At 41.4% G+C, this 24,356-nt stretch overlaps 1 protein-coding gene across 1 annotated transcript in view; it reads right to left on the bottom strand.

Annotated features, from left to right (window-relative positions):
* Nucleotides 1-1,177: 1,177 nt before the first annotated feature.
* The window catches only part of LOC143119620 (collagen alpha-6(VI) chain-like), a 73,098-nt gene continuing 49,919 nt past the window's right edge, over nucleotides 1,178-24,356 (bottom strand). The window contains exons 41-54 of the mRNA XM_076281241.1: nucleotides 24,270-24,306; nucleotides 23,963-23,974; nucleotides 22,002-22,495; nucleotides 21,277-21,373; nucleotides 20,158-20,832; nucleotides 18,757-18,853; nucleotides 18,299-18,429; nucleotides 13,190-13,234; nucleotides 9,389-9,433; nucleotides 7,719-7,763; nucleotides 5,732-5,776; nucleotides 5,487-5,531; nucleotides 4,640-4,684; nucleotides 1,178-4,437 (exon numbers count right to left, since the gene is read on the bottom strand). Coding sequence (XP_076137356.1) covers nucleotides 4,238-4,437; nucleotides 4,640-4,684; nucleotides 5,487-5,531; nucleotides 5,732-5,776; nucleotides 7,719-7,763; nucleotides 9,389-9,433; nucleotides 13,190-13,234; nucleotides 18,299-18,429; nucleotides 18,757-18,853; nucleotides 20,158-20,832; nucleotides 21,277-21,373; nucleotides 22,002-22,495; nucleotides 23,963-23,974; nucleotides 24,270-24,306 — 2,013 coding nt within the window. The 3' untranslated portion in view covers nucleotides 1,178-4,237. The remainder of the gene's footprint in view (nucleotides 4,438-4,639; nucleotides 4,685-5,486; nucleotides 5,532-5,731; nucleotides 5,777-7,718; nucleotides 7,764-9,388; nucleotides 9,434-13,189; nucleotides 13,235-18,298; nucleotides 18,430-18,756; nucleotides 18,854-20,157; nucleotides 20,833-21,276; nucleotides 21,374-22,001; nucleotides 22,496-23,962; nucleotides 23,975-24,269; nucleotides 24,307-24,356) is intronic.

Below are 24,356 nucleotides of genomic sequence, written 5' to 3' on the forward strand. Positions count from 1 at the left end.
CCGCAAGCTATCCCAAGTGGTCCACGTGGTAAAATATAATATAGATGAGTTGTTTGCAATATTGAACCAACTTGTATGTAAATTCAAACAGTTCTACAACACTGTCTATATATCAGATATGCCAGTTTAAATCATGAATCGTCTGACACAATTAAGCAGTGCAAAGACAATAAGCAAGGTTGTTCAGTGAGTATTGTGTAGGCTAATATAGGCTACTGCTAGGTCTATTATTTAAAAAAAAATTTAGCTAGGTGGTCCGTGCGTTTCTTTTTTATTGATTCGTTAAGTGGTCCTTCATCTGACAAAGTTTGAGAAACACTGTCTTAGACCCAAGTATGAATGTTTACTCCACCACGCTAGATGGTGATATATGCGCCCAAACGCAACACGAACTCTCCATATTAGCTTACTTGCTAGCAAACTTTGCATCATCAGTGTAACTAGTTAAATAGTTGACATTACTTGCTGAACATTTTCGTATGGACATTCTGGGGGATGTTAATTTGTATATGTATGAGAGAAGCTTCAACTTCTGGGTATGTAACATTGTGGCATAAAGTAGTTAGCTTGCTAACTCTGGCAGTAATCTCGGGTGTTCTTGTTCCATGTAGTTTCGTGCTGCAGCCACAGGGTTGCAGCAACAGCACGTAAACTAGCCTACAGGAAAGCTGCTGCGCATGAACCATGAACTCATTCGGAATATTTTGAGAACTTAACAGCTCATTTTGTAGACGAAAATTAAGAGAGATTTTATCTTAGTTTTCATTTCATGCAAAACATTTTAGTCTCGTCTTTTTTCGTCAACAATAATGCATCTTAAGATAGTCTTAGTCAGTGTTTCAGGACATTAGTGCAGTCTCGTCATCGTCTCGTCTTAGTCATGGAAAAAAAGGTTGTTGACGAACATTTTTCCTCTAGTCTCGTCTGACGAAATTAACACTTACAGGGCCAGTCTGTGATTCTGCACATTTTGACAGATTCAGTGAATTGCTATGGTTCTCAAGTAGAAAGCAGTAGGGATGTGTGGACTGAACACTGTCAGACAATCAACATGTTGAGAAGTATGGAAGGGTACGTGTATTTTGATTGACTGGTGAGCTCCTGTAATGACCTATTGCAAAACTCAAACCCAATTACAGACTGCATCTTTAAAAAGAAAGAAACTTGCAAAACAGGGCAGTGTTCTGTTTGTTTTACTACTCACAATTGACATTGTGATACAAAAGAAGTTTTTAAGGTTACAGTTTTAAAATGAGATTCCCTTAAGTAAGGGATAATGTATAGAACGCCGGTCGTTATTGGGAAAATAAGTCCCGACAGGGCGAACCAGACCCGACGCGCAGCGGAGGAGTCTTGTTCCGCCCTGAAGGGACTTATTTTGGAGCGTTCTAATTGCATTGTGAAGAGCCGTGTAATAAGCACTTATAATAACACATTTTTATATATTAGACTTACACTGAAATCTTATGTCTTACTTTTGTAAAATTTGAATAGTGACAACATTTTAATAAAACAAAACAAAATTGTAATAGTGATTGTGAATAGTGATTAAATGTTGTTTACATCAGGTTGTTTTCATACCAGACATCAGTATCTTAACACATTATAACAACTAGCAGAAGACACTTAAGAAGAAACTTGTGATGCAGCCCAGCAAAGAAAGTTTGAAACTACACTTATCCACTTAAATACTGTGTGCTGCTACAACTTGTTACAAACCAACCGAATCCTTGTTAAAGGCATATATCCTGCACCTGAATTACTGAATTGATTAAATGCTTCTCATCATTGTATAATTACTGACTCTACAGTAGGACAGTGTCCTGTAGAGTCAGTAATCATACACTCTACACTTTAGGACAGTTTTCTTCTCTTCTCTTTTCTTTCTGTTTCTTAACTGGTGTGTCGCGGTAAAAAAAGAGGTGGGTAAAAAAATGGTCAATTAAAATGCTACACTACAGACCTAATGTAGACCTTTATTTTTGTTACTTGTTTTGTACTTTATTTGTGTGCCAGTTGTTGCTATGGGGGTCTCCAACATGGTGGCCACGGGACTCCTATGAGGCGTCTGCAGCGCACCTTAAAAATAGCCAGATCACGCTCTAATAACATCCTCCATTGTGAAGTTTTTAATAGACATTTAATTGTAGACCAGAACCATTTTAAGAATGAATGTAGCCATACATCTGGAACATTAACTTGAATTTGTAGCTGGGTTAAATTTTAGCCTCTGGCTCCGACGTACTGGTGTAGCAATAGCGCTGAAAATCAAGTATTTAAGTATATATACTCTTTTGATCCCATGAGGGAAATTTGGTTTCTGCATTTATCACAATCCGTGAATTAGTGAAATACACACAGCACACACACACTAATCCCGATGCAGTGAGCTGCCTGCTACAGCGGCGCTCGGGGAGCAATGAGGGGTTAGGTGCCTTGCTCAAGGATACTTAAGCCGTGGATGTGGGCATAGGAGAGCAGTGCTCAACCACTTCACCCGCCCACATTTTTCCTACTGGGTCAGGGATCAAACCGGCAACCCTTCGGTTACAAGCTCGAAGCCCTAACCAGTAGGCCACGGTTGCCCCAATCTTGTGGCATGCATGCCATGCAATAGGACTATGCATTACCTGGCGGACAACAAAACCTTTTTTCGTCAGATCATGGAGAGATTTCAGATGCGATAACTATAAAAGGTGTCTTCATAAGTTAGGGTGGTGTCGGTGATTGCTTTTGAAATGTTAAAACTGAATTGTCCTCTGAAATCAGAACTTAAACAGCCTATGAATTCTTAATGGTAGGTAATGCTAAAAATTATAACCTACATTTTTAATTGCACAAAAGATTGCTTTTATTTGTTTAAAAAAATAGATTAGATTCCCCATGCAAATTTTGAAATGAACAAACTGAACAAAAAATTTTGGTAGTGTTGCGTATTGATATTGAAGTATGAAAATACAGTTGCTTAATATAAAAAGGCTTATAGGCCTACATAATATTGATAATTTATGTAAAAATCACATAGGTCTATTATTTAGGAGGATTAGGCTGAGGGTCTGTTTGTTTCAAATGAGTAGCCCTCCATATTATTTCGGGTCCTTCAGGTAGCCCTCATTCCCAAAAAGGTTGGAGACCCCTGACAATTTTAAGTGTGGATTCCCTTATGTTGAGGACAGGAAGGGACAGAAACCCCAGTGGGTGGTGTGCAGTGAACTGCTGGCACACAAGAGCATGACACCATCCAAACTAAAATGGCACATAGAATCAAAGCACCCTACTGTCAAAGACAAACTTGTTGAGTACTTTGAAAGGCGACGCCAGGAGTTGAGGACTTTATCAAGTCAAGTCAAGTCAAATTTTTATTTATATAGCGTATTTTTGTATGCACAGAGTGCAACCCAAAGCGTGTATGTACACGCTAAATGCAAATATGCCTAACATCAGCATGTTACAAACAAGTACAGGCATTTTGCGCATCTTACCATGTAGCGCTAAATGCTAAAAAATATGGGTTGTAAGTAACCTAATGACCATGGGGAATTTAGGGTCCCTAGGCCAGACCAGTTAAGAATCACTGCTTCAGGGCTTTCAAGTTCCCAGGTACTGTGCCGGAATTCAGGCAAATGCTAGGACGCATAAGATTTAATAATGAATTTGACAATTATTTATAAAGCTTTGAACAATTTTGTTAATTTAAGCCACATAAATGTGACTTAACCTGACTCTCGCCAGATGAATTTCGTTCTGCCTAGCTCCACTCACATCCATCTGGGATCGGTTCCGTTGAGAGTGATTTCGGCACCAGATTGTATGGTAGAGCCAATCAGGACGCAGGGCGGGAGTTTCATAGATGTGACGTAGCGTAGAAGCGACTGTGAGACTGTTCTCAGCGTCACGGGTTGGCTTGTGAGTGGTTGAAGTAGCGCGTCAATAGATGACGGACAAGTGGCTTATCCAATCATATGCAAGGATTTTTTTATAAGGCCCAGCCTTCTGAAGCACCACTCCAATGGATCGATCCCAGATGGATGAGTGGAGCTAGGCGGAACAAAATTCATCTGGCGAGAGTCAGGTTAACATAAATGTTCCTTGTTTTTAGTCCTGACATTTTATATAGCACCATAAAGGATAATTGACTACACCTGATTACACTGTATATGAATGTGTTTGTTTTAATCCTCTAGAGTTCATTTAATGTGATGATGATATGAATACTTTTATTGTCGAAGTCTGAAATTTATCTTGCATCAATAGAAGCTCCATTTGCCTTTGTTCTCATACAACGAGCCTCACAGTCTGCTTTGGTTCTGAAACGGTTTCCATTGCCATCGCAACCACTATACCAGAAGTGAAGGCATTCTTTTTTCACAGTATCGAAATACCACTTCACAGTGTACTTCTGGCACTTTCCCTCATCTTGCCTAAGGGTACACACATCTGCAAAAGAGAAGCAAAAGAGTACAGATTATGGTCTCCAGTTTGTGCTACAAGAGATCTGATGTCCATAAATAATTTAAACTGGGACAGGTATTTTTCAAGTATCCAATACATTTCTCTGCAGATGTCCTGTGCGTTTTAGCTGAACATAATTTTATAGAGACACAGTATTTGGGACACACAAAGATTTTTCTTTTACTACCTTGCAGCAGTGTTGCATCCTTTCTCTGATGGAATACGTCAAATTCTGTGGGCACATAAAGCAGCCAAAGTCACGTCAAAAGAAAATCAAAGTGACCATAGAGTGGTATTCTCCAATTATTTATAAGCATTTAACTACATTGCTCTGTAGATACATGATATTTTTGTCTCAAAGATAAGGAGCTCTAATTTGAATTGGCTGTGTGCATTATGAGCTGCCCTCCGAAATCACACTATGAGAACACGACTTTACACTAACATTTCCCTCGGGCCCAAAGGGTAAGGGGCCAATCAGCAACAAGAGGGGGATGACACTAGTTGCAAAATCGAAAGTAGCTGTGGTGAACGGTATGAGCAAAGCTTGCAAACATATTGCTGTGGGAAGAATGTGTAAATGTCTGTACAGCAAAGGTAGGCCTACATACATTGTTTACTGACTGCCCAGACTGTACATATCTGTCTATACAGTTCATACTGAATATCCATATTACTCTGTTTTTCTTATAATATATATTACTGTTAATACACTGCATATATCTATATAATATTTATGTTGCTGCTACTACTGCACATATCAATATATTTTAGTGGAAAATGTCTTTGCATTGACAGTATCCTTTCAGTGTTGTTATATCTTCTCTATGCTGGGCTGTGTCAAAGTCTGTTGACATAAATCAACCAAAGTCAGGTCCGAAGACTGGAATTTTACAGATATTGAATGTATAACTACATTGTCCTGTAGATGTGTGATATGTTACAGTATTTGATATTTTTGTCTCATAGTCTCAAATCATTTGCAGTGTAAAATGTCTTTGCAAAGACAGTGGGATAGAGTTTTCTTTTAGTACCTTCCAGAATTGATAAATCTTCTCTCTGTTGGATTGTTTCAAAGTCTGTGGACACAAATGATAAAACAGCCAATGTCAAGTTATGATAACTGCAATGGCCAAAGACTGGTATTTTCCAAATATCTATTTGTATTACACTGTTTTGTACATGCTACATTATAATTTTTTAAGATAAGGAGACTTTAGTGGAAAATGTCTTTGCATTGACAGTATTTAGGATCCGGTAAGAGATGTTCTTTTACTACCTTCTAGTGATGTTATATCTTCTCTCTGATGGATTGTGTCAGAGTCTGTTGGCATAAATTAACCAAAGTTAAGTCAGAAGAAATCCTGAGGAATCTTAGACTGGTCATTTCCAAATATTGATTGTATTATCTACATTGTTTGGTATATTCAATGTGATATTTCTGTCTCATAGCCTCAAAGAAAATGTTTCCTTTCGGTCAATTCACTCGGTACAACACAAATACTATGGGATATCATGCCCTCGTGTGGTCTGGCTAAAGACACCTCTATTCACGCCTGAAAGGCAAGACGCTTGGTGACGTGGGAGGCCCTGTCCTCACAGTATATTACCCAAGTCACCACCGTCACTCTAGTTCAAGCTCTCATCTCGCTTGGACGCCTCTACAGTACCTGTGCCTGTCTTGCTTGCTAGCTGGTAATGAAGTGTGTAAAAATAGCATTAGCATCTCTGAACGGTTTAACTGTCCATCAGCCTGGCTTGACAACAGCATCCATTGGTGAGACGACCGCTACTTTGGGCGCTGTTTGTGAAGGCTAATTGCGAGGTTCGAATAGTGTGTTTGTGTGTCTCGCCATGAGCTCACAAACTCAAACATCGACCTCCCCACCCCAAGTGAGACCCTGTCCCGGGCCAGGGCTACTGAGAAAGACTACCGCAAAGCCTGTCCAGTCTGCTTGGGAATAGTCCATGCCCATAGAGCTTTGACACATCCTGATGCCTGTGTATTTTGCCGACAGCTCAGGCGTGCCACACTCGAACCCCCTTTGAAATTAGTTGAGAAGATCCTAGGACATGCTGCTGCCAAGCAGGACCGCTGAGTGCGGTCCTGAAGACGAGTTGGAGCCCTCACTCAGTGCCGCCGCGAGCTGTGCTGACCAGATGGAGGAACTGAGCGAGATGGAGCTAGCTCGTTCTCCGGTCCAGCAACACTAACCCCCCAGGGCTGACGATGACGGGTTACGTCTTGGACTTGGGCTTGGATGAGCACGGTCTGTCCGATGACAAGCAGTCTGATCTGCTGGGCGCCAAAGGTCTCCTCCAGCAAACGACGAGGGCGAAGTGGATAACTCCTTTTTCGATTTGTATCGTCATGCAGCTCGGAAACTGGGAAAATGGAAACTCGGAAAGTTGAGTGGCCACCCCAGCCCAGAGACCTACCGGCTCCAACTGTGGTGTGCAATGCTTTCCCCTCTTCCCGGATGTAGTCACAGAGGTGACGTCCTCTTGGAGCAAGCCACTGTCTACGCACGCTTCAGTGCCAGTGCCCACCCCCCCTCCTTAGCTGCCTATCTAGCCCCGTCTCCAACGTCTCTTCCTTCAAAACACTGCCGCTTTTCTTACGCACAGCTGGAGAAGAGCTACCGGGCCCAGGCGACGACGGCAAACACTATGTCCTCCATATGGCTGCTGCAGACATACCAGGCTATGTGCCTAGCTGAGGTATGCTCTGCAGTATACTTATACTTTTATACGCTATTATCGCCTGGACGTTGTGGCCCCTTCAGTCCTTTCTTCTGCAGCCGGGCATTGAGGTGGCCTTAGGCCCTGGCTGTGTGGGGCATGTGTATATGTGTCCCATAGTATCTGTGTTGTACCGAGTGAATCGACCGAAAGGGAACGTTAAGTTATGCATACAACTACTGTTCCCTGAGGGAGAGGAACAAGGTACAACACTAGGTTTCCCCGCTCAGCTTCAGTTGCTCGCTGAAGAGCGCTAGGTTGAACTGGGGAGCGACGGTGGTGACTTGGGTTATATACTGTGAGGGTGGGGCCTCCCACATCACCACACGTCTTGCCTTTCAGGCGTGAATAGAGGTGTCTTCAGCCAGACCACGCGAGGGCGTGATATCCCATAGTATCTGTGTTGTACCTCATTCCTCTCCCTCGGGGAACAGTAGTTATATGCATAACTTAATTTAAAAAATGTTGTGAGAAAAGTCTTTTCAGAGACAGTGGGATAGAGTCAAGAGATTTTCTTTTAGTACCTTCCAGAGTTGATAAATCTTCTCTCTGCTGGATTGTTTCAAAGTCTGTGAGCACAAATTATTAAACAGCCAATGTCAAGTTATGATAACTGCAATGGCCAAAGACTGGTATTTTCCAAATATTTATTTCATACATGCTACGTAATATTTCTCAAATATATTTCAAAGATTTTAGTGAAAAATGTCTTTGCATTAACTCATTGAATGCCAAGCTGTTTTCGGAAGCTTTGTCCTAGTGTGCCAGCAATCTAGACCATTGTTGATGATTTTTGTACAGCCACAGCATATTCTGTGTTATAGCTATGAACACATACAATGGCTTGTTTAAAAGGTGAGACTTTAAGTTCTCAGTGGGTGCAAACCGTGTATTTCTACACGCCTCTATTCCTGAGAAATCCCAAGCTAAACAGTGGCTGGTTTTCATCAAAATCTGTTTTTTTTTCTAAAAATGGAGATATAACGTCTTTCATGAAATATGAAGTGTTGCCTGTAAACTTTCCGGGAAGTGATCAGCGAGACCTGGCGAGACTGCCTCCTAGTGATAGACCCACGAAAATGGCCTGGTTTTGACCTGACGTGCATGCGTCACTGATTCGACCCAAAGTTTTCGATCGTCATATATTTAATTTCCATTCATCACAGAGTTCCCAAAATCACATATATGGTGTGTTAGAGTGTCTAGTTTCGTAATTAAAAAAAAAAAAGCTAAAAACGTAATATTACGTTTTTGGCACTCAACGCATGGGAAGGAAAAATGTAATGTTACGTTTTTGGCACTCAATGAGTTAACAGTAATTAGGATCATAGCTGTCAACATTGAGCTTTGAAAATAAGGGAGATTTCCCGGGTTTCTCCCTCAGAATACGGGAAAATGTCAACATTCGTCCCCCAACGTTGGAAGGGTTGCAGTATTAGTCTGTTTCATAATTGGAAGCTTGTGCATTGGTCAGCTAAACAATACAACAAAGTAGCCTACTTTATTTACGCCTAACAACAGCCTATATTAATTTGGTCAACTTTATACAGCCCTAGCAAGGCTAAAGTTCTGTAGCCTAATCGATGGCCCTGTGCGCTGTCATTCTCTGCAAACAAAATGTGTGCGTTCCAAGTAGCCTATAGTGCGTAATTCTTTTTCATAAAGTTAAACAAATGCATTTGGTTATTTTAGAGATTTTAGAGAGAAAATATAAATAGCCTGTCATGCAGTTTATGGGCTACAGTGCAGAGTTGGGAAGTTATGGTAGGCCAACTTGGAATGAATATACAAACAGGGGGAATTCTTTCTCTACTCGTAGCTGAGTGGTAGGCCGATACACACAGCGTTTGGCCATAGCCTAGGCCTACACTATGCAGGTGCTACTGAATCGTGCTCTCACGACAACCACGGCATCATATTAAATAGTCTCACTGTCGCCTTCAAGCAAGCAAAACAATGCTTTGAAAACATCTGTTTTGTTGGAAGGGCAAGGGTGTAGCAACAGGACAACAGTACAGAGACTGACAAGTCCGATGGTAGAGCTAATGTTATGAGATTGTTAAAATACGGGATATTTACGGGAAAATATTAAAACGGGACAGCGGGAAAAAAGTTAAAATATGTGATAAACCCGGAAAAAACGGGAGGGTTGACAGCTATGTTTAGGATCCAGTAAGAGATGTTCTTTTACTACCTTCCAGTGATGTTATATCTTCTCTCTGATGGACTGTGTCAAAGTCTGTTGGCATAAATCAACCAAAGTCAAGTCAGAAGAAATCCTGAGTGGCCTTAAACTGTAATTTTTCCAGTTGTATTAACTACATTTTGCTGAAGATTCTATGTGGTATTTCTGTCTCATAGTCTCAAAGAAAATGATTTTTTAGTGAAAAATGCAAGGGCGTAGGTTTAGTCTGAGCTTTGGTGGGGACACTACCCACTAACCCCCCCCCCCCCCCCCCCAACACTCAACTCTTTCACCAGCCACTATAGATATATAAAATGATTAAAATGTGCTACTGTCCAACTTTATCTAACTACACTGTGTAGCCTACATAATCTGATTTTAATGTAGGCTACAGATATAGGCTATATTTAACATTTATTTTCTATTTGGTCTGTTATGAAATCATGCCTATTTAAGCACAGCTCAGTTTTAAGAAACTTAAATACATGCATGCTAGCATTTTGTGAAAATAAATCATTAAGGCTACATTGACAAGCGCTTAACCGTGAGCTGCCTGTATATTCTCTGATTCTAATATTTACAGATATCAAGGCGATGTAAGCACAGCTCAGTTTTAAGAAATGCAGCCGAAAGAGCATGTTGAATTTTGCTATAATTTATTTCAAAACCGGATTACTCTGGAACAGCTAACTATACACGGGAATGCATTACACCTTTGTGTTCGGTAAGGTCTGCTGTTTATTCTGATATATGGTTTGTCATGTGTTGCGTCAAGAGTGTGTAGGCCTACGATATTCCACCGAGACGAATGGATGTGGAGATGGGCGCAGAGAAGAATTAATAAATCTCTTGAAGTTATCTTTCTCACGAACTGTTTATCAGCAAACAGTGGCTAGCTAGCACCGTTTAAAAGCTGAGAAAAGGCTCTTTCATGTGACACATGTGTGATGAGTAGCCTACTTCTCGAGGAGTTCAACAGAGAAGAATGGGTGAATTTGGACGCACTTCATGCTTGTAGTAAAGTAAAGCTGAAGCGATGCATGCTGCGGCTCACCGGTAGTTATCCCAGTAAACAAAATAAAGTCCTGGCGACGTCCCCTAAAGGTCCCCTGGCAAACGTCACCTCCTCGACATTGTGTAGGGTTCCCTTTACGTCCCGCGGACCTCTGTTCGGAAGGTCTAAAAGACGCCCACGAGACTTTGAGAGGACGTCCTGTAATGGTCACCACGACGTTATGCGCGCGACGTTTATAGCCTATTTCCGCGATGGTAAAAAAAAAAAAAAACATGAAGCGCGATTTAGTATGGTAGGCTATTTCACATCCTGTAAGTCTCAGCGTTGCTAGGAGAGAGGTAGACGGAACATGAACACGCATTAACGACTTGATCTACAATTACACAATCAACTTCACTCACCTCATATTTTCACTCATGTATGAAATCACGTCCTCCGAATGCATTACGCTAATGATAAGTAGACATGGAGATTTATACCGGGCTAGGATGTGCTGCTTTCACATCTACGGTGTAATTTTCTTAATAAACTAATACAACGTTTTAATGGGCATATCCCGTAGCATATTGTTCAAAACATCATCAGAGTAGGCCTAGGCTAGCCTAAGATAAATTGTTCAAACCATATTGTTTCAAAACATTAAAAACTAATTATAGCCAAAAATACTAAATGAATCGCAATGCATGCTGGGAAGCAAAACTCAACATGAAATAAAGTAGGCTACATGAAACATAACTAGAATGCATTGACGTTATATCCACTCGTTTTCTTGGACCTGTGATCAAAGGGACAGCCTATAAATGTAAGCCTATCTTCCTGGAACATTGCAGATAAAGAAAAATGTATCGTTTTCTCTGAATGCTCTTTGTAGCCAACTTTAAGATGAAATAAATAGATTCCAGATGTTTCTAATCTATATCATTGTTTTATTAATAAACAGTGAGGCTCTGGTGAGGCAGAGAGCTTGCTCCTCGTCAGAAATCTCATCGGATATGTGCACTCTTTGCTGTTTCCACAAGGAGCTGCTGTAACATCGGGGACAGCTATGCGTGACACTTTTAAACGCGAGCATGCGTCAAATAAATTACAATGACATTTAAACAAGTCATGAAGAAGCAGTAGCCTATCCTTAATTCTTCTGCAATGTAGAGCTAGATCGTTTTGCTTTACAAATTACGTAGTCACTTCTGTTGCTAGACAACCCTAAACAAATGCTACGTGGTCTGTTTTTAACATTTCTCTAGTTTCATTGCATTGTCAGCTCCAAAAGTCGGTTCAGTCCCAATTCGGCCGTGTGTGTGTTTCTGAAAATAAAACAGATAAGTACGTGACTACGTTAAATAAACCACTGCCTATTTAGAGCATGTTACATGCATCACGTACAGTTATCTGAAGAAATGTGCATTGTAGGCTAAGCTAGAAGCTAAGAACAGCGACTTTGCTAACGTTACAGCATCACATCAGCTAACATGAATTTGATAAAATCCCTTCCCTAGTTTGTAACGTTATTAACGTTAAACTCAAAATGTGTGTGCTACATAATTCAGCATGTCTACATATGCAGACATGCTGAATTATGTAGCACATACATTTTGAGTTTAACGTTAACAACCCTTTTCCCAGTTTATGAAGTTGTGCGTCTATGAGCAAAGTAGAGGTTCTCCTTTGCTCATAGACGCACAACTTCATAAACTGTATGATATGTTGCCTTAGACTACGGTAGGCTAATGTAGCTACTGCTAGAGACTATAGATAGATAGGCCTACTTAGTCATCCCCAGACGTGTAACGTGAAGTCGTGCATGGATGTGATGTCTCCGTCCTGCAGGCGGTAGCCAGAGCGCTCTCAACTCCGCTGCCATGTGTGAATAAACAAACGTCCCCCCCATGTCCCTGGTATAACGTTATTGTCGGGTCCTTAGGAGGTATTTGAAATGACCAAATGCAAATGTCATCCGAGGGACCTGACGGTGACGTCCCCAGAAAGTCCTGCACCGGACGTCATGCAATAACCAAACGATAACTTGCTCCGGACGTCAATAAGGTCACCAGAACGTCCGCTAGAGAACATGACGTTCGGGACCAATCGGGGACGTCGTGAATGTCGGCATAAGGTCCGGGGGACGTCCCGTGTTTGTCGGGATTATAGGTAACTTCAAATCAGCGCGATTTACCCTTATAGGGCGTGGGATCCGCGTTGCATTGTGGGACGTGGCGGCCATGTTGATGGCTACGCGAACGTTAAAATAACTCTGACATAACGTTGTTGAATGAAGAGACGTAGCTAGAAGTAGAGTTGAGAAAGAATAGATAGAAAAATAGATAGAAGAAATATGTTAAAATCCCGAAAAGGATCTGGAATAATCCCGAAAAGGATCTGGAATTTACCGGGACGCATTCAATAGAGAAGCCAGGTACCGGTATGTTGACAAAATCAGCATTATTAACGGCTGAGAGGGAGTACATTACGCAGTAGGCATAGGCAGTAGTCTGAGTAGCGGTAAAGGAGGCAATCAACATGGCGGAGTAATTACGTCATGACGCCCACACCCTATTGGCTACTGCACATTACAAGATCTGTACGAGATGATCCGCACTGAAGTGAGAAATGATTTAACTCTTTGTGTAGCGCATGTGAGCGCTTTTTTCCCCATTTCAAACTGAATATTGGTGGGGACATTTCAGTCGTAATTTGACATTGGTGTGGACACGTCCTTCGGTCCCCACGCAAATCTACGCCCCTGGAAAAATGTCTGCAGAGACTGAAGGATACAGTCAGAGAGTTTCTTTTAGTACCTTCCAGTCTTGATAGATCTTCTCTCTGCTGGACTATGCCAAAGCCTGTTAGCACAAATAATAAACCAGCCAAAGTCAGGTCAGAAGATAACCTAAGTGGACATCAACAAAAACTATGGGGAGACATGGACGCAGCGAATAGGTTTAAAAGCCCGAACTCGGGGAAAACCTTAATGACTGTAAACTTAGCTCGCATGTCCGTTTAAAGATACACACAAGTCGCGCCACTGAACGTCATCAGAACACGACACAATAAACAGTACACAACAACTCAACAGATAAAAGCGCAGGCTGTGACTGCAACAATACCATACAAGTGAACACGTAATGGCTGTCTGTGAATTATGTACAACGCGGTGCCCCTACAACAGACAATTAAGACATTTAAGGTGCTCCAAGCGATGTTTTGCTGTTTCTAAGCTAAAACATTTTTTGTCACATACTGCAAACATCACCTCGCCATCGCTAGCTGCCTGTGCCCTGAATACACGCAGTCTTTGTGGATAGCCAAGGCTCCAAAAAAGGGCCTGCCCCCCCTCTTTTGTTTGTAGCCACTTGTGTGCACATGGAAGCGTGGCATTAGAACAACCTTCGGTGTTGGATATTTATTTGGATTTTATACCGTCTAAAGAAAAACAACAACTTAAACTAAAAAGAACCAACAGAACCGCTTGCGCTAGTCCAGATAAAAAGGAGCACCAGACAGGGAGTGCCAGCACACCACAGGTATGTTGACTGCTCTCTGAGGCTCCTGCCAAGCTGACACACACACACACATTCACGCAAGGACCTACTACCAAGTGCTGCATCAAGTGCTGCATGTACTGTAGGGCTAGCGTGTAGTGAGCAGCAGGGTTGGGTCAGATTACTTTGAAATGTAATCCATTACTGACTACAAATTACATGGCAATTTTTGTAATCAGTAACGTAATCAGTTGGATTACCAAAAACATGTAACGTAATCTGATTACTTTAGGATTACTTTTAGATTACTTCAATAAATATGTCCCTTAAGTAAAAGACACCACCACTGAATTGATGAAAGAATTCTCATTCTATTTTTCTCTTTATTATTTCATTACATCTAAGAAATTTCTTTGCTCTGAGTAAAGCATTCCTATGTGAATTAACTGATCTTTTCCTCCAAAAATCTTAATGTAGCCCCTTGTTTTAGTGTTACCATTTACTTTGAGGTCACCAGGTCCCATTGTCTGAAACACACCCAAAACTAATACATTTCTATAGCTATTCTCCACTTTGGGGGTGGTGTTTTGGTGGTTGAAATTTTCACCCCATCCCAAAATTGATCACTTAGTCATCATGGATGTGATCATGGATCACTATTCTCCAAACATGCACAACTCAGCTTAACCTTTATAAGGGCACACCTGGACAATGAATTTAGCTTTTGCTGGATTTTTTTGACCCAGGGACATGGCCTGAGATTGAATGACACCATGTCCATTTCAATTTTGGGGGTGAGAAAATTATTCCTTTGGGATGTTTTTCAACCAGGGGGACCTGGTGACTTTCTCAAAGTAAACGGTAACACTAAAACAAGAGGCTACATTAAGATTAGGAGGAAAAGATCAGGCAGTGTGCCGAGAGACCTGCCCCAATAGTAAATAAGTTAGTAAGTAAGTATAGATACTCTTTTGATCCCGTGAGGGAAATTTGGTCTCCCAATCCGTGAATTAGTGAAGCACACAGAGCACACAGTGAACACACAGTGAGATGAAGCACACAATGAGCACACAGTGAGGTGAAGCACACACCAACCCGGAGCAGTGAGCTGTCTGCTACAGCGGCGCTCCGGGATCAGTGAGAGATAAGGTGCCTTACTCAAGGGCACTTCAGCCGTGGATGTGGCCATGGGAGAGCAGTGCTCAACCACTTCCCCCACCTACATTTTTTCTACAGGTTGGGGATCGGACCGGCAAGCCCGAAGCTTGTCAAATGAAAAGATTGTTTGCATTGTTTGCATGATAAAATGTAATCAGGTAATCCCCAACAATGTAACTGTAATCTGATTACACCATTTTTTTTATTGTAATCTGGGCTGATTATAGTTACTTGATTTTTGTAATCTGATTACGTAATCCAGATTACATGTAATCCGTTACTACCCAACCCTGGTGAGCAGTTAGGTTCTCTTGTGGTTTGGTGTTGTGCATTGCAGAAGGCTTTAGTCTTAGTCTTAAGGCATCCAATGTAGTTTGGGGTATTTTTGGTGACTCTAGAGCTTGCCGTAGAGTTATATTTATATTTTACCTTGTTGTTGTAAATACTTCTCACGGCTTGAGTCCTTCCCCCTGTACATGCTGTATGTGCTTTTGTTTTGGAGCTGAAGCACTAGCAACAAGCAAAGAGCTATATCTACTCACCAGGTAATGTTTCACGATTCTCGCAAGATGTATCCAAGTGACGAGACCTGAAGTTGCATGGCCGGTTTTCCTGGTCACTAACCAGCTATGTTCTATGGCTATGTTAGGTGAACGTTTCTCCTTTTACAAGTTTGTTTACCATCAAATTGGTGCATAGGATTCAGTAAAGGGAGAAAGGATAAAGGGGCCAGTGGGATTGAAACTCATTTGCTCACTTGCTAAAAGGTACTGAACCCTAAAAGTATCACTGTCAAGAAAGATAGCAGAGAAACAGCCAAATAGATCGAAGAAAAACTGCTATGATCAGAAGGGAGCGTACCTACAGTATGTTCCCCGGGTCCTATGTTCCCCGCTTTGTATGGGACCGGGGAACATAGCGTTTTTTAAAACGCTAACCATAACCACATTATATACTGCATACACTGACCAACTTGCTGTTTTCAAAACAAATAAAATAAATAAAAACAAAATACATATACACATACATCTACACATTAAACAAAGAACAGCAGGACACAGAAGCCAGGCATAGCACGTTTGAGAGCAGAGAATGCCAGAGAGTACAGGTGGGTTTTGAGCCTGGATTTAAAGAAGCCCTATGCAACAATTTTAGCAAAAATGACCTTAATTATGCAGGTTGAGAGTCGTTCTGATGGTTCTACAACACTTTTTGGGTCGTTTGGTGGGTGTTTCATCTCCCCTATGCTTCTCCGCGGAAAACCGAATATGCAACTTTCTGGTCACACATCCGGATGTAACTCAGCGGAAGTATCCAATCGCACCTCGAAAATGTAGTCAGACTGTAGTTTCTAAGAAGACTGCAAAACGGACTTTGACTTGGCTTTGTTGCTGTTGAAATTGTAAGTAGCCTACCCTTGGGTGAACTTCGTTTTTGTAATGTGATTTGATTGTCTCTTGAACGATGTGTTTGCTTGACCGTTTTATTGTGAGCCCTGTCTGTGTTTAGCTTGGTTTCTTGATGGCTAGCTCGCTAGCTAGTGGGGGTTTAGCATAGCAGTCACTTGCTACCGAAGCTGCAGGGGGAGCTATGTCGTGAAAAATGCGAGCCCAAATCAGGCAAAAACCCAGAAACAGCGAAGGAATAACCAGACCTGCATAGGGCTTCTTTAAGATGGAGGGAGCAGTTCTTATATCAAGTGGCAGCTGATTCTACAAACTTGGAGCAGCGACTGCGAGGGCTCTGTCGCCTTTTTGCCTTAGCCGATAGCAGGGGATGTGGAGGTCTTTGTTGCTCGATCTCAGAGACCTGGGGGCTGAATGGGGGTGTATGAGGTCAGAGATGTAGATTGGGGCCAGACCATTTTGTGCTAACCACATAATTTCCCCCCCAACATTCTAAATCAATTGTATGCACCATATTGCTATGTAGCATAGTAATGTTATACACCATTTCAAAGCTTTGACTCTTGGGAATCCAAAAATGTTAACTTTTTTCATGTACAATCTGTATAGTGCTTTACATTCTCAGATTAATCTTATGTCTCAATTAAATTTGATCCAAAATGCCCCCCTCCACTTTTGGTGCTACCCTGACTTCTGGCTGCAGTGTAGCTGCAGCACAATAAGTAGATGCAACATATTGGGTACTGAAATATTCACAAGAATTGAATCTTCATGTTGTGTTATCCAATATTAGTTGTACAGATGTATAGTCTACCTTATACACACTCATTGAACCAACAAAGTAAACAAAGACTTTTTTGTAATTATTCCATGTTGTGTAGTCAGTCTATATCAGAACACCTGACATACAATCTAAATAGTTCACAAGAAACCTCAAAGTGTTACCTTTCATTTGAGACCAGAGTTCAGAGATGCTTGTAATCCGGCAGAAAGAAAAAAACTATATTTTAGCCTCTGTAACTCTTTGTGAGTACATCACACATTTATTTTGACTGTTTCCTACGAAAACTAGAGGTTCTCAGCTTTCTATAGAGGTCCAACATTTGATGGTAGGCTCCAGAAGAGGTGGGAACAATGCCCTTGTAAATAGGCACAGTGCAATTTCAGGCAAAAACTTGAAATTATTTTTGAGATTTAAAATTAAAAACCATTGGCAGAATCTTAAATTGGATCCTGTAACGGACTGGGAGCCAGTGAAGGGAGGCTAAGACTGGGGTAAAATGCTCCATTTTTTTGGTACCAGTTAGCAGCCTTGTGGCTGCGTTCTGGACCATCTGAAGGCATAACAACAGTGATTGGGGGAGATCTAGGTAGAGGGAATTGCAGTTATCAAGTTGTGATGAAGCATGAATAACTTGTTCCAGGTTGTGATATGACAGAAAGGGTTTAAGCTTGGTGATGGTTCTCAACTGATAAAAGCTACTCTTGACAACAGATGAGATCTGTTTATCAAGACAAAGCCCAGAGTAATACAGTAGGTAACATCCAAATTAATAGATCCCATCTCTAAACTCCCGTTTGTGTCAAAAATATTGGACAAAATGATAGTAATGGTACTTTGGACACTTAGGATCAAGGTTATACTTTTTAAGCAACGACTGGACAACCGCGTGCTTAAAGCATGCAGGAACAGTGCCTTTCATGTTCATTTTGATAATGTAATAGGATACATTTGCAATTCACAGATCACATCACATATGTGACACTGGGTAATGAAGGCTATCACCCAAGTTCTCCTGACGTTGACTCATGCATAAAGTTTATTTGAGGGTGTGACTATAGGCATAAGCAGAAAGCATACCACTGGTGTCTCCGCGGCCTGTGATTTCTTTAACCCCATGTTCTATTTCGTAAAAGGTCTCTACTTGGGTGTCTCCTTTCCGATTGGGGATAGTTGGTTGTGGGTTGTAGTTGGAAGTAGGCAAAGGGATGCTGATGGAAAAGAATAATAATAATTCAAATAGATCAGGAGTTGCTAGTCAGGTGCAGTAGGCTGCCTACTGAACATGTGCAAAGTATTTTTCACAATTTTCTGAGGGTTTGTTGAGTCAAAACATGAAGTCTAGTTTTGAGCAGATTAAATAAAAATAGTTCACTACTATTTTAGGCTTGTTGATTTAGATGTCAGAATACTACTGTTTAAAATGGAATAAATATATGCATGCCACAACCAACATAGCTTTTTAGCACAGGGCATAAGTCTCTCACTGGCACAAACAGATGAAATAGAAACTGGCTCTGAAACTATTATCATCTTACCTGTCTATTAGAACAATAGTCGGCTCTTGGTCTATCTCTTGCTCCAAATGCTGACACATCCATCGTTCAGATGGGACAGGATATATATTGATTCCCCCTGTGTAGCATAGAGACAAATATAAAAACATAGTTCCTTGTATTGCATATAAACCATAAATAAAATGTTGCATGTAAATAACAATACAAACAATAGTATTATACTTCAGTTCAAACAACAAATATATGTACAGTGCTCTCCACTATAGACCCCTTCAATATTTGTAAACATCTAGCTTAGGTTGGGTGCGCGCGCAGCATGGGGTCAGAAAAATGGAACAGCTAATAGACCTGCATGTTGAGCTGTCAAGGTATGTACGGTCATTGTCACCCAAGGGCCGCGAACCGTACCTTAATAAATTAGTATTAGCTAATGGTGATTGTTTACCTGATAACTGAGCTGATAACAGAATGGATAGACGATGTAAGCAAGTGGCCAGAGATTCATTAGCATGACATATACGGCTATCTGGTTGACAAGCCCAGATACACGCAAAAAAGAAGTATACATTTGTCTTTACACACACACACCAATCTGACCCCGACATGTGCACACCTTTTCTGTGACGTGAACCGTGAAGGGTTCCCAAGTCCTGGAACTGTGATAAACTTGCCTGGATAAGGACCTAGCTTTACCCCCCCCCCCCCCCACACACACACACACAAACACACACGCACAGTGAGGATGCAAGAGGCAAAACATTCCATAAGGATTACTCTTGGATTAGCATTTTTGGGTCACCCAGTCTCCAAAATATATTGGCCCATTTCGAAGGCATACAAGGAAAAAGGCCTTTCCTATCATTTATTTTTAAATTTAAGGGCCTGCGGGACTTTTCTCCAAAGACCATGGGAACATCTTATGGTGCATGGTATCATGAACTGAATACATGGACATTTTAAATTCAAATCCGTCTGCCTCTGCCAATACACTGAAAGTGGGTCATGATTGGATCATCAAGCAGATCTAAATTCCAGTGATCCAATGATCTAAAGTCCAGATCAGTCCAAAAGTGGTTTACTGAACACAGACTCAAGCTTCTGCCATGGGCATATCAGTCCCCTAATCTGATCTCACTGACACCAGGAAACCCATACAGGAGCTAATAATCTAGATGATCTAGAGAGATTCTGTAAAGATGAATGGTGGCTAACTTTGCATCCTTCAGGTAAATGAGATATTATTAGGAGAAGATGGGGGATCTGTTTTATTGGTAGGTATTTAAGGGAGAATTTACAAAGTATTAAATACAGGGGTGCTAATAATTGTTGCCCACATTTTTTGTTGAAAATATGTATTCCTTGAAAAGGTAGGCCTATTCATTTGTTCAAGTTTTATAAGTTGACGTTGCACAGTTTCCTTACTCTTAAGGAAGCTCAGGAAGGTTCGCAAGAAGCGCTTGGCATATTCCTGCTCTCCTTGCTTCACCTCTCCCAGATGGACCATATGTTGCTCCAAGGGTAGGCTGGCCAGCTCCTCCACTTGTGTGGTGTTGAAGGTGTCCCCAACAGTCAGCGTGAACAGCACCACACCCTGACATCTTGCTAATTTGGAGGCATATTCAAGCTGGGCTCTATCCCAGTAGCTCGTTTCCCCACCAATAATGGCTAGAACCATTCTGTTCCTCCGTGGCTTTGTGGCCGTTAGGAGGCCTCTGTTAATGACCCACTTCAATGCGTATCCCAGCCTGGAGGACCCACCAAGCTGCTGCATGCTCTGGAAAATGTGGCTTTTCATTGAACTGCTGTCCTGAAATCTCATAAAGTCAAACTCCTGTTGGACAGGAACTTGTCCTGCTGTGGGTCTGTCTGCACTAGAGACTTGATACAGGGCAACTCTGGCCTGATTATCAGACCTGGATGGCTGGCTGCTCACAGCGATCTGCTCTAGCACTGAACCCAGGAGCTCCTTCACACCCCCATACTGGTCTGCTTGCACAATATGTGACCCGTCCACCAACACAGCTAGATCCAGGTCTACTTGGATAGGAGTTGGAGCCTGGTTCACACTGGAACAGCTTGATGCTTTTTTGCACGGATCTGGAATGAGTTAAAACAAATCACAAACTATAAGCCATTCAAATAATCCTAGTTTGGTTACAATATATTTCTATACTATCACTGAACCTTTCGAAATCTAATTAAAAAATCCTTTCTATACTATCACTAATTTCTATACTATCACTGAAGCTTTCGAAATCTACATGTAATTAAAATTTCATAGCTGCCATATTGCAGATGTAAACATATCTAAATGTATACTGTACACTCAGATGAGTAAACAGTACATAAAACAATCTTGGTAATGTAAATTATATAGAGAGACAAATTCCAGCTATTTTTAACAGACAGTCGCATATAGCTTTTGAAAAGTACATTCACTATTTGAGAAACATCCATATTAACTTATTATAAACTGACCTAATATAAATACATGCATGCATACTTATGAGACCATTAGGAAAAATGATTATGCTTGCATACCATAGCATATTATACACTTTTGAACCTCACTCAACTGTGGTTTCAGTTCTTGACCACTCCCCACTAGCTTCACTATAAAGCTTCGGGTTTCATCAGCCTGTGTAGCATCAGAGAGTGCTTGGTTACTAACACACACAGATATTGACCAAACTTTTTTTGAAAATGTACATATTCAAGCAACATAAGTTATGAGAGTGCACTGTACACTGGTTGCAGACAAATTTAGGAAGGTTTGCAGTCTATCATAAACACCAATGCATGAGTCTATTGAGTTCACCAAACCTTGTGATCAAAATGCAACGCATTATGGGGTTAAAGGGCAGCTAAGCTGCCAACATTCAATGTGTAGCTTTGTGCTTCTACAACATACATGTAATGCCAGGAAAACTGTGATTTTTACATTTTAGCCTAGCTCCGAATACGTTGGATCTGACAAACGTTTTAATTGGTCCAAATTCCCATTCGATCTGTTGTGTAGTTTGAGCAGGTTTGTGATTTCTGATTAGAGGATATCACTATCACTGGACCATCTTTGGTTTGATCTGAGTGTATATTTGGAATGTCAGAACAATTTTGTTGTTTGTCTTGCAGTGTGAGCACAACAATTGTGTCCCATTAAAATATGTAGTTTTAGTTACCATATTGTATGAGACTAAAAAAACGCTCTGTCTGATCCTACATAAGAAGACCTCTCATAACAAGGATTCACAATCGTTTCACATTACCTCTAAAGCATGTAAGACATTAGGGACATTCCTGAAGGAGATGACAGCAGGGTGAATGTCGTGGGCTTTGAATTCCAGGACAGCAGTGTTAATTGCCTTGATATCCTGGGAGGCTCCATTGGTGACGAAGACAGCCACCTTCCGCATGAGCAGACCCTTTCGTGTGCGCTTAAAGACATGTCTGGCCACGAAGCGCATGGCTGTCCCAATGTTGCGGCGGTTGGAGGTGCGTTCCAGGGCAATGTTATTCACCTCTTCGATGAGGTGCTTCTTACGATGGTAGTCTGAGAACCGGACCAGGTACTTCACACTGGAGCTGAAGGACACAATTGCCACCCGGGCGCCCCTGGGGCAGTTGCTCTCAGCAATGGACATGTCCTCCAGTAAGTGATGGACAATGGCGCGCATCCTTTCAAACACCTCAGGGGTCACATCCTCAGACATGTCGAGGGCTATCACCAGCTCAGTGGGGTAGGCTGGGCAGTCTTCATGACCTGACGATAAAAAGAATAAGAACCATACAAAATTATACAACATGCTTACCCAACCCCACTTCCACTCATGCCATATTGCTGGAATACAGTACGAAGGTCGTATCCATTGGCACTTGTGAACATAACATAACATAACAACATGCATACTGTATACTGTACTGTATATAGTTTTTTGATCCCGTGAGGGAAATTTGGTCTCTGCATTTAACCCAATCGGAGAATTAGTGAAACACAAACAGCACACAGTGAACACACAGTGAGGTGAAGCACACACTAATCCCGGCGCAGTGAGCTGCCTGCTTCAACGGCGGCGCTCGGGGAGCAGTGAGGGGTTAGGTGCCTTTCTCAAGGGCACTTCAGCCGCAGCCCACTGGTCGGGGCTCGAACCGGCAACCCTCCGGTTACAAGTCCAGAGTGCTAACCAGTGGGCCACGGCTGCCCAAGAAAACGGAAAATGCCACGGCTGCATAAAATGGAGACCGACAAGTTTTCAACAAAATTCAATACATTTAAGTCGTCTAAAATCTGATAACAAATCACACAAGCATGGTGAAGACAAGCAGCACGGATTAGAAGGGATTAGAATGAAAGCCACTACAGTAGAACAACCTGTCCAACTTCCTAGGTGTGATCAAAGAAGCAAATTAAGCTCATGTACCAGCCTAAAGGCTGTTGCCCTGCCAATGCAAGTTCTGAATATTTGTTGATGAAAGATGATTTGTCAAAGTAATAGATCAATCTGCAGTGGTATATCTTGACTTTAGGCTTAGATAGGATTTGGAAAGGGTGAGGTAAGCGCTTTGATAAATTAAAGTGTTAACGTCAGTTCTGGCCAGGCCATGGTAGTCAAGAAGCTTGCCGCCCTCCCCTTCATCTCATTCATTCCTAATTGATCCAGGTGCATCCCCTCAGCCGATAATCTTTCTTCCCTAGCGATTGGCCACACAGCTTCGGCACGCCTTTTAAATTCTACCCACTTCCTCTCAACCATATACAGCTCGGTTTTTGCTACCCACCGCCTCCCCTGCTCCACCTTGTCGTGTATGATGTGGCATGTTCTCTTGTCACGTCGCTTGGCTCTGTTCATGGGTGGAATATTTATCTCTCCCTGTCCTGCTGGGGTGAGAATTCTTTAAACTGCTGCTGCCCCCTGACTTAATGCTTTTCCAATGTGCTCATGGAAATAGGGGGGTTCCTCCGAACAGAGCTATAACGCCAAATGTAATTCATAATTTACAATAAAGAAATTTCATTCAGAATCTTCTCTTGTGTTTCTTGACTAAAATGGTTCTGACAGAAATTTGGTTTATTGAATAGGTATGGATTGCTAAAATGCGATAGAGGAATATGTAATTCTAATCCTTAATCAAAAGGCATTCCTTAGGTGGTATGCTTGTCACTCACTTCTCAAGTCACCTCTCCTATAAATTACAGCACTTGTGATAACAAAGGGTTTGACTCACTTACCCATAGAACAAGCTGTTGAAAGAAGAAAAAGTCACAAACAATTAGTCAACACTTTGCCAAATCTTTAAAATATGAAGTATAAAATGTTATGGAATACAGAAAGCAATGCTTAAATTCAGTAGATATGAAAAAAAAAACAATGTGGTTTAAAGATACAGTCAGTGATTTTGGCAAAAGATTGTTGACATTTGAACTCATGAATTCACACAATGGACAGCTGGAAGACTTGACTGCACATTTTATGGGAAATGGAGCTTTAATTTATTTTTATACTGATACAGTACAATAAATAAAAATGAAAACATACCACAGTTGTCGCGCACATAGTTGACTAGCTCACAGTCCTACAAGATATAGCATTTACATGTTAGATGTGGTGCAGACTCATCAATGT

The sequence above is a fragment of the Alosa pseudoharengus genome, unplaced genomic scaffold (genome assembly GCF_046254945.1).
Source record: "Alosa pseudoharengus isolate Yale_2024_CS ecotype anadromous, Long Island Sound unplaced genomic scaffold, YU_APseudo_1.1 YU_APseudo_1.1_scf_12, whole genome shotgun sequence".
In the NCBI taxonomy this organism is placed as follows: domain Eukaryota; kingdom Metazoa; phylum Chordata; class Actinopteri; order Clupeiformes; family Clupeidae; genus Alosa; species Alosa pseudoharengus.